At 40.8% G+C, this 11,187-nt stretch overlaps 1 protein-coding gene across 1 annotated transcript in view; it reads left to right on the top strand.

The window, feature by feature from the left end:
* The window catches only part of LOC118415521 (fibropellin-1-like), an 8,630-nt gene extending 4,343 nt beyond the window's left edge, over positions 1–4,287 (top strand). Inside the window, exons 10-13 of the mRNA XM_035820191.1 lie at positions 35–154; positions 3,156–3,269; positions 3,416–3,493; positions 3,765–4,287. Coding sequence (XP_035676084.1) covers positions 35–154; positions 3,156–3,269; positions 3,416–3,493; positions 3,765–3,874 — 422 coding nt within the window. The 3' untranslated portion in view covers positions 3,875–4,287. The remainder of the gene's footprint in view (positions 1–34; positions 155–3,155; positions 3,270–3,415; positions 3,494–3,764) is intronic.
* Positions 4,288–11,187: the final 6,900 nt, after the last annotated feature.

The raw sequence follows: 11,187 nt of genomic DNA, 5'->3' as shown, positions 1-11,187 counted from the left end.
ATGGTCATTGACCATTGCTTTATGACGATTTTAGACTTCAAGCTCTGTGATTCAAACGTCTGTCAGAATGGCGGTAACTGCACTTCCTGCTTCGACGAGTCCAACACCTTCTGTGAGTGTCCCGCTGGATTCGAGGGGAAGTTCTGCGAGATTAGTAAGTAACGTTATCCATTTATTATGTAATGTGCTTAACTGCACGTATGCGATTGGACTATCTAATTGTACCCCGCCAATTTCAATGTGTTTGAAAGAATCATCTGTAACCATGCGATTGCAGGGATTCGTAATGATTATATTTCAGCCATACCATAGGTATGGTGAAATATATTGTATTCGTAATGTTTCTTTCTCCTGTCAAATCTTCAGAACACGGTATCTCCGTTGTTCCTCAACCGAATGACTTGAAATTTGGCACAAGGGTAGAGTGGGCCAATACCCTCGGGCGTTTTTTTCATTTTTTCCATATCTGTCTCTTAAATGATTTATTAAGGTTTTTTGGTCATCTTAAGACCAAAACTGTATATTTGGGCCCCCTGTACCCTTGTATTATAACCGAATGAGCTGAAATTTGGCACAGATGTGCCTTGATAAGTCCCCCATATAGATTCAATACCAGTTTTGGTGTACAGTACAGCAAAATGCTTATTTTTGCGATTTTTTGACCATTTTTTGACCAAAAAAGGACACTTTTGGCCCCTGTACCCTGGTATTACAACCAAATGAGCTGAAATTTGACAGAGATGTGCCTTGATAATGCCCCCATATAAATTTAAGAACACTTTTGGTGTACAGTACAACAAAATGCTTATTTTTGCGATTTTTTGACCAATTTTTGACCAAAAAAGGACACTTTTGGCTCCTGTACCTTGGTATTGCAACCGAATGAGCTGAAATTTGACACAGATGTGCCTTGATAATCCCTTCATATAAATTCAATAACACTTTTGGTGTACAGTGCAACAAAATGCTTATTTTTGCGATTTTTGGCCAATTTTTGACCAAAAAAGGACACTTTTGGCTCCTGTACCCTGGTATTACAATTAAATGACCTGAAATTTGGTATAGATAGGCATTAGATACTTGGTAACAAGATTCAAGTAAAATTTTTGACATAAACAACTTTAAAATGATTAATTTTGGCACTTTTCTGAGGGGAAATTTGTTTTCTTTTGGCCTCCTGACGTGACCTTCTGTGACCCCGCACAGAGCCACACCTGTGCGCGTCAGCCGGAGAGTTAATTGAATCAAAGACCTAGCCAATCAGCGAAGAGGAGGCCAAAGGCTAATTAATATTCATAAGCGGGGCCTCATGATCCCGTATATAGCAGTGTTCCCGCCAGGAATTTTTTTACAGCGTTGGGGGCCCCAGGGGGAACGAAGCCCGCCTGAAGCCCTCGCATTTTAGACTAAAAAACCTAGCCAATCAGTGAAGAGGAGGCCAAAGGCTATCTAATATTCATAAGCGGGGCCTCATGATCCCGTATATAGCAGTGTTCCCGCCAGGGGGAGCGAAGCCCGCCTAAGGCTCTCGCATTCTAGACTATTCAGAAGGCTTTATATTGTATCAGTTCTTAGGGGCATATCTATGATAATCGCAGCAGTCACTTAACTTCTCTTCAGGAGTTTAGCGTAACAGTATTTCAGGTCAAACCGTCAAAGGCAACTAAAAACAAACTGTAACGTTACTGAGTTTAACAGTACTTGTCATCCGAAGTTGAAACGCTAGCGATGATATTTTCGCTGCGCTGTTAGCTCCGTGCGACTGTTGTTGACGGTCTTATAACAGTATATTTTGCCCCCCCTGTACCCTGTTTCAAGAAAAATGCCCGGCAAAAAACGCTGTTCTGCGTCAAATTCTATTCTATAAAGCATGTGGGACTCAGTGTTACAGTCTAAATATTTTGTAGAAGCACCACTGTGGGAAAGAAGGTCCAAGCAATGTAATACATCACGTAGCATGAAGTTTGCTGTCAACTGGCACACGCCTGTTTGAAACTCTAAGTCTAATCAACAGCCGTGTTTGATTGATAGCCGGCGGCCCTATGATCAAGTCGGCGAAAGGTGCGTTAGTTAGACAGTTTTCGTTTGGTTGCGGTCCTATGATGAAGTCGGCGAAAGGTGCGTTAGTTAGAAAATCTGCGTTTAGTTATGATACGTAATTATAAGTTAGACAGTGGCGAGAATGATTATTTTCTCATCAATATTTCTCTTCAGAATTATTTGAACTTAATTGTACATCTAAACAATTGGCTTACCTGTGCAATGTTTATATGATTAATGATCAGTGTACTGAAATCATGTGTAACGTATGGCTCCTAGTCAATAGATCAGCATTTTCTCTATAGTGACCACCTGTCTATAGTGGCCACATTTCCTAGTGCTGTTGTTGTTTGGCATAAACTTTGAACATTTAAATTGTAAGTAACTTTAAACTGCCAGAGTTTCAGCCCAATAAAACACTCTCAGCGCCAGGGTATGAACAGACTGACCAGACAGACGAAAATAAATCCTCGAACAAAGTTCAATCGTATCTTCCGGGTCTGGCAGGAAGTTGTTAAACTAAAATAAGAATAGGCTCGATGGTTGATTGCATACAAAGTAAAACAGTTTAACAGTTTTACAGCTTGAAGAAAACAAACGCTCCTACAGTACCTGCACCTGCTTGATAATTATTAAATCGTATGCCCTACTTGAATAAAAAAAGTTCATTGCAATAATAAATGTACCCACATCACAAGGAGCTTATACTTTTTTAAACTTACACCTAGTTATCGTACTGAAAATTGTTAATGACATTACATGAAGTCATTCAACAATTTTCAGTCATGATGAAAATTTTCTGAATGGAAGGTGTGATTATTGTCATTTTCTGAAAAATAGAAGCAAGCTCTGTTTTTACCTGGAGTCAATTCACAATACCAGTCCACTTTGGGGGATAATGTACTGTTAAGAGGATGTTCCATTTTTGCGCAGGGGTGATTTGGAACAGTCCAATGTTGCGTGGGAAGGGGTATGGCTGAAATATGCTGTATTTGCTCTTAAGCAAATGTCGGCCTTTCTAGTTGCTCTTGTTTTTGTACTTTGTCACATAACGTTACATATATATTTGCGAATACAGATGCAATGACTCTTCACTCTTTTATGCTGTTTAACAGACATTGATGAGTGTGCGTCCAATCCCTGCCAACACGGGGGAACCTGCCTTGATCTCGTCGACTCTTACAGTTGCCGCTGCTCGACTGGTTTCAACGGAGACAACTGTGAATCAGGTGAACTTACGGTTTTCCATGCTTCTTAGACGTTTGCATTTAAAAACCAAAATATCCATTTGCGGCAAAACCACCAAAGGGACAATCAAATGCACACAGTCTGTGCCTAATCATACATTACAATGATTGCATGTTCTCTGCATTAGACATTGACTGGTGCTCTCTGGTGACCTGTCCGTTGGACTGGACCTGCCAAAATGAGATCACCCACTTCATCTGCCTGGGTAGGTATTAATTCTGAAATAACATTGGTTATCCAAGGCTTAATTATCCTTATTTCAGAACATATACATGTACTAGTACCGGTAGTTGTTGCAGTCACCTGTTTCTGGGTAGACATATGGATGCTCAAACCCAAAGCAAATACAAAGTTAAAGCTTACAAAACAAAATCATATTAATGTTCACGTCTCTGCGTTGTGTATAATCTAATGAAAATTTTACTAGTCATGCCATTCTGAGGGTTTTCACTCTATACATCGATATCTTTCTTCAGCGCCAATCGTCCGGATGCGGGAGCCCTATCTGTGCAGCAGCGCCTCCTGTCCAAGTGGCATGCACTGCAAGGAGGATGGTGGCTGGTCGTTTTCGTGCTGGGCTAACTAACCCTGTCGTCAAAACTGACATGAAGGCCTTGCAGCTTTAACATTGATTGATTGATTGCTTGATTGATAACCCTCTCGTTGATTATTGAAGGAAAGGCTACAATATATGTCCCGACCACCAACGCGAATAATAAGCCAATATAGTACACCCGTACATAGCAGTATTAGGACCTTCTGGCATGTCAGGAATGAAGAGATGATTTAGTGTTTTGCATGGGAGGACTTTTAGTCGCCATGGTATTTTAGATGTAAATTCCATTCTTAATCTTTCGCTGTAGAGTCTAATTGAAAAAATGTTCATACCACATCACTACATTCCACGCCATGTATCTTTCACATTTTATGACCATCTGTAATTGATAAACTTGTGTTTTGCATAATCGTGATTTACACAATAAAACAGCGGCAGAGTCACTCATTGGTCAATTAATCATCTTATCACAGTAGAAGCCGCTTAACTGCACACCCCATTTGCTAGTGCATTTCAAATATCCGAATGGTGCAACAAGACTGGGCCGCACCACCATGGGATTTGGGGATTTCGTGCAATTAACAGAAGAGTGCGCTTATCCGTTGTGCAATCAACTGTATTCGAGATTACTGCCTTGAAAGCCAGTCAGTGTCGAGGGTAAGTCAGAATGTAATGTCATTATTGTCATAGCAAGTTAACTACATCCATGAAAATAGGGATATAGTTTTGCTTTGGCCCGTTTGTGTCTGCAAATGTGAGGATTCAGTGCAATATCTCAAGAACGTTTGGAGCCATTGCGATGATGTTTGGCAATATTGCTACGTAGTTGCTGTTGACCTAGCTATTTATGGTTAAGTCCGACTTAGGCCCCCTGGTGGATTACTTTGGTACTACTTTGGTACTGCAGCTGAACTAACTCCTCGTAAAGGATGCCAGGAAATATAGCCCACTCTCATACACGGGGCCCTGAAAGGACGGTGTGACTCTCTTCCACTAGTACTTGTGTGCAGATCCGGGCGTGAACCAAAGATCCAATGCAACACGATGAAAATGTCAAATCAGATGTGAAAAAAACACGCTGATAGTAAGGACAAATATGCACTGGTAGGAAGAGTGGGAAAACGATTATTACCTGCTTGAAAACAGCAGGTATTGATTTTGGTAGGGATCTTTGTGATTCCGGACAGATATCTTTAGAACCTCTGGATGGATTGCGACGTCGTTTGCTATGGGGATAGAATGTGTGAGCCATTGTGCTATAGCGCGCATTAGAAGTTTGCTGCAGTTTTGTAGTTCGTTTAAAAAAAATATTTACACCTTTTTTTTTACTTTTTTGAGTAGAGTGGTCCCAGTAACTGATAGCCACCTGGGCAATGGGCATTAGGCACCCCCTGTCACCACTGTGTGCGGGGTGAATCACTATATACACATTAGGGATATGAAGCCGATGGCTGCACAGATCCACAACTAGTAGAAAGAGTAACTGTGACCATCCCTGTCACCTCTGTATGGAATGGACCAATATATACACATTAGAGATATGTGCCAGGTGCAGTTGTAACAATAGGAAATAAAAAGGAAATGGTGAGGTCACTAGAAATGTGTAGTTTTGGATCTCACCATTTACCATAGGTAGATATATAAGAACAATGATGGAATAATTTTGCCATATCAACACACCATACGCACCATCACAAAACAAAATATTTCATGCAGGTTTGAGTTTTCAGACGCTTGTACAGCTGGTAATCACATTTTATTTGATCTTTTCGAATTTCCAGTGGATGTCTGCAGTGTGGAAATTACCATGTCACTATTTCACTCTTTATCCGGGAGAAAAAACGCGTGTAACTTGGTGGTTTATCGGTCAGCCAGAGATGACACCCCACCGGCAGTCTGCATATGGAGAGAATCTGTCTCCCCATCTCTTCCAGCGGCACTCACACATGGCGCCGTTCACCTCCACAGCCTCCCCTGCAGGGATAATGGTTCGGTCCCAAGCGTAACAGTTAGGTCCTGTGAAAAAAAAGGTATTTTCATCAGAAATAAAGGTTCACAAAACACTACAAATATGGATTTTCAAATGTTATGCATTCCTAATCCACGTATGTTCTTTAGATGAACATTGTGGTGCAGAATGATTTTTAAAAGATCGGTTAATACTTTTATCAATGTACATTCGCATTTGGCCCTGTGATGTCTGCCCTGTTCCTAATTACCTCCATGAAATGTCATGGAATGGAGGTTATATTTTCTGTTATGTGTCTCTGTCTGTGTAGATGATTACTCAAGAACGGCTGGATGGATTGGTTTCATACTTGTTGTGTTGGTGGGCTGTGATGAAAGCTCGAATCGATGAGATCTTGGGAGCCGTATCTGTCGTTATAATCGATGTAATAATATCAGAAATCACCCCTATATTTGAGATATATTGGTACAGGCATCGTGCTGTATGTGTTTGTTAATGGGCTAAGCTGCAAGCAGATAGTGAGGTGACAGCTGTTTGGGGAACCCCCAGTAGTTTTATTTATGTCTGCTTAGGACTGTTTGAAATATTTGTAACAGTTGGCACAGTGAGGTTATATTTTCTGTTATGTGTCTCTGTCTGTGTACAAGATTGCTCAAGAACGGCTGGATGGATTGGTTTCATACTTGTTGTGTTGGTGGGCTGTGATGAAAGCTCGAACCGATGTGATTTTGGGCGCCGTATCTGTCGGTATAATCGATGTAATAATATCAGAAATCCCCCCTATATCTGCAATATATTGGAACAGGCATCGTGCTTTAAGTGTTTGTTAATGGGCTTAGCTCCAAGCAGATAGTGAGGTGATTTGTATGACAGCTGTTTGGGGAACCCCGAGTTTTTTTAATATGATAATTAGTTTTATTTATGTCTGCTTAGGATATCGTGGAGATGTGAAGCGTAAGTATAATAGTAAGAAGTTGAGGTACATTTAACGGTAATGCTTAACAGGTATGGATGTCTCACATACTGTACTGCTGATTTGAGTGACATGGTGATTAAAATGCCATTAGGTCCTCTCATCTTAGATGGGTTGGGTGTCAGAAGTTTTATGGGCGATACAGATGTTCTGATTTCGTTACGATAAGGGACAGTTGTTAGTTGTCTCTTTCGTAGCCAATGGTACTTGTTTTTTAGCAGACGGGGTTGGCGCCAAGTATTCATCTTACAGTTGATGTAGGGCTATCAGAGGAAAGTGTGCATCTCATTTTTGTACCGTGTGAACAGCTGATGTTTTGACATATTGGTGGAAAATCAAATCACCATCTGACTAAAGTTGGCCACATCCCTTCTTCTTTCTGAGTTTCCCAACTTCCTCCCACCACACCGCTCTGAGGCACATAGTCGAACCTCAATAATGCTGACAACCTTAGACAGTTTAAATGCCAAACATCAAGCTTAAGGAACACCACGCTACCATATGCCGTCGACCTCTTAAACGCACATTACACAATTAAGTGTCACATTTTAATAATTACTAATCAGATGGACATCCTCTGTGTCATTAAATAAATACACCACTACTTTCCCATAACATTTATAACCATTACTCTCAAATACAACCGACTATAAACATACATACCATCCACAAAAAAGCAATAAATATTTCATGGAGGTATGAGGTCCGCGAACTCTAGTTTACAGTCAAATCGGTGTATACAGACTACAGTAAGTCCTTGAGAAACGGAAACCTTGAGTTTAACGTTAATATAGTTCATGTTCGGATAAAATTAAGTTCTACCAGTGCCGTCTTACAGATTGAGAAGACATGGAATATAATAAGACATGTCTGTTGTGATACCGGTTGGACATGTTCCACAGGAGCAGGTGTAGCTGTTGTACGATGTCTGGTCCACGCACGGCGGGTCGTAGCAGGTCGACCTCCCGCGGAGCAAACATGGCAGAGGTATCCTAGTCTCCAAGCAGACCCTACGGTGTCTTAGAAATAGTATCAAAGCTGGCAAGGAACTTAGTATAGTGGCACCAGGTGACCGTTTGACTCCCTTTGGCCGGCTATACTCCTTTTCCAGCTTTGATACACTAACGTTAATGTGAGTACTGTAGGTCCTGCCCTTGACGATTTTATATGACGAGACTCTGATATTACAACAGCTTTTCAAATAAGTAAGACCACACTTATCCTTTCTTTCAACACAACCACGAACCACTTGTCGCATGGTCTGCAGTACGGTACACACATGATAGACGGCGCTAATGCCATTCAGGACTCCATCTGGGTAAGGAGCGCTCCCGGTGCCAGCCATATGGGGAGGACAGGCCGGGAAGAGTAGGCCGGGGAGAGGGGGCCAGACTGTACCATTGTACCTGTAGGGAAAGAAAGTACAGCATTATTGCAATCACTTCTATGTCCTCTCAAACACATTTCTGGCTAGCTATGGCCCGTTTTGGAAGCTAAAATATGATATTTCTTGGATTACCACATACTTATGCTATGGCAAAGTCGGGACTCTTAGTTAAACAAAAAACAACAAAATTATATAAACCTCTAACAGCGACACCTACCGGAGTGAGTGTCCTTTCTTACTGTCAAGCAAAATCCTACATTTTTACCGAACTAAAAGCCTCATCGACATTAAACTAAACATAGAAGTTTGTCCAAACTCATTTCAAGTGTACTAAAATGTCAACGCGTCGTACTTCAAGTGACAAATTTAACAGACAGCAAGGCGTAATAACGTCAGAGTGCCATAAAGTTGACATATGCGGTCATATGGAAGCCAGAGCGGGTTTCAACCATTTTAATCGCATTAATAGCTTCATCGACAATAAACTAAATATACAACTTCAACCAAACTCTTTTCAATTACACCGGTGTGACTACGCTACGTACTCAAAGTGACAAATTTAACAAACATCAATGCGTAATGACGTCAGGGTACAATAAAGTTGACAAATGCGGTCAGAAGGAAGTCAAGGCGGCTTTTCCACTGTTTTGACCTAGTTCATAAAGCCATAGAGAATAAACTAAACATACAACTTCGACCAAACTCTTTTTCGTCACACCGGTGTGTCTACGCTACGTACTCAAAGTGACAAATTTAACAGACATGAATGGATAATGACGTCAGGGTACCATAAAGTTGACATATGCGCTCAGAAGGAAGTCAGGGGGCTTTTCCACTGTTTTGATCTAGTTCATAAAGCCATAGACAATAAACTAAACATACAACTTCGACCAATCTCTTTTTCATTACACCGGTGTGTCTACGCTACATACTCAAAGTGACAAATTTAACAGACATCAATACGTAATGACGTCAGGGTATCATAAAGTTGACATATGCGCTCAGAATGCCACACTGCGATCTAACGGTTTTTGACCTAGTTCATAAAGCCATAGACAATAAACTAAACATACAACTTCGACCAAACTCTTTTTCATTACACCGGTGTGTCTACGCTACGTACTCAAAGTGACAAATTTAACAGACATCAATACGTAATGACGTCAGGGTATCATAAAGTTGACATATGCGCTCAGAAGGAAGTCAGGGGGCTTTTCCACTGTTTTGACCGAATTTAAAAAGGCATGGACAATAAACTTAACTTCATACTTCGACCAAACTTTTTTTCAATTGTACCAAATTTTGTATGCACCGTACTTCCAGTGATCAATTTAACAGAGAGGAAGGCATTATGACGTCAGGGTACAATAAAGTTGAAATATGCGCCCACAAGAAAGTCAGAGCGGTCTTTACACTGTATCGACATCCTTCAGAGTGCATATGTCAACTTTATGGTACCCTGACGTACTCAAAGTGACAAATTTAACAGACATCAATGCGTAATGACGTCAGTATACCATAAAGTTGACAAGGAAATCATGGCGGGTTTTGTTTTGACCTAACTGAAAGGGTCATTGACAATAAAGCAAACATACAACTTGGACCGAACTCTTTTAGATTACACCAGTGTGTCTACGCTACGTACTCAAAGTGACAAATTTAACAGACATGAATGGGTAATGACGTCAGGGTACCATAAAGTTGACATTTGCGCTCAGAAGGAAGTCAGGGCGGCTTTTCCACTGTTTTGACCTAGTTCATAAAGCCATAGACAATAAACTAAACATACAACTTCGACCAAACTCTTTTTCATTACACCGGGGTGTCTACGCTACGTACTCAAAGTGACAAATTTAACAGACATCAATACGTAATGACGTCAGGGTATCATAAAGTTGACATATGCGCTCAGAAGGAAGTCAGGGGGCTTTTCCACTGTTTTGACCGAATTTAAAAAGGCATGGACAATAAACTTAACTTCATACTTCGACCAAACTTTTTTTCAATTGTACCAAATTTTCTGTGCACCGTACTTCCAGTGAACAATTTAACAGAGAGGAAGGCATTATGACGTCAGGGTACTATAAAGTTGAAATATGCGCCCACAAGAAAGTCAGAGCGGTCTTTCCACTGTATTGACCTCCTTCTGAGCGCATATGTCAACTTTATGGTACCCTGACGTACTCAAAGTGACAAATTTAACAGACATCAATGCGTAATGACGTCAGTATACCATAAAGTTGACAAGGAAATCATGGCGGGTTTTGTTTTGACCTAACTGAAAGGGTCATTGACAATAAAGCAAACATACAACTTGGACCGAACTCTTTTAGATTACACCAGTGTGTCTACGCTACGTACTCAAAGTGACAAATTAACAGAAATGAATGGGTAACGACGTCAGGGTACCATAAAGTTGACATTTGCGCTCAGAAGGAAGTCAGGGCGGCTTTTCCACTGTTTTGACCTAGTTCATAAAGCCATAGACAATAAACTAAACATACAACTTCGACCAAACTCTTTTTCATCACACCGGTGTGTCTACGCTACGTACTCAAAGTGACAAATTTAACAGACATGAATGGGTAATGACGTCAGGGTACCATAAAGTTGACATTTGCGCTCAGAAGGAAGTCAGGGGGCTTTTCCACTGTTTTGACCTAGTTCATAAAGCCATAGACAATAAACTAAACATACAACTTCGACCAAACTCTTTTTCATCACACCGGTGTGTCTACGCTACGTACTCAAAGTGACAAATTTAACAGACATCAATACGTAATGACGTCAGGGCACCATAAAGTTGACAAGGAAATCATGGCGGGTTTTCCACTGTTTTGACCTAATTGAAAGGGTCATTGACAATAAAGCAAACATACAACTTGGACCGAACTCTTTTAGATTACACCAGTGTGTCTACGCCACGTACTCAAAGTGACAAATTTAACAGACATCAATGCGTAATGACGTCAGGGTACCATAAAGTTGACATATGCGCTCAGAAGGAAGTCAGG

This window comes from Branchiostoma floridae, chromosome 5 (genome assembly GCF_000003815.2).
Source record: "Branchiostoma floridae strain S238N-H82 chromosome 5, Bfl_VNyyK, whole genome shotgun sequence".
Taxonomy (NCBI): Eukaryota; Metazoa; Chordata; class Leptocardii; order Amphioxiformes; family Branchiostomatidae; genus Branchiostoma; species Branchiostoma floridae.
The sequence above is the reverse complement of the archived record's forward strand: the minus strand, read 5'-3'. Positions and strand labels throughout refer to the sequence as shown.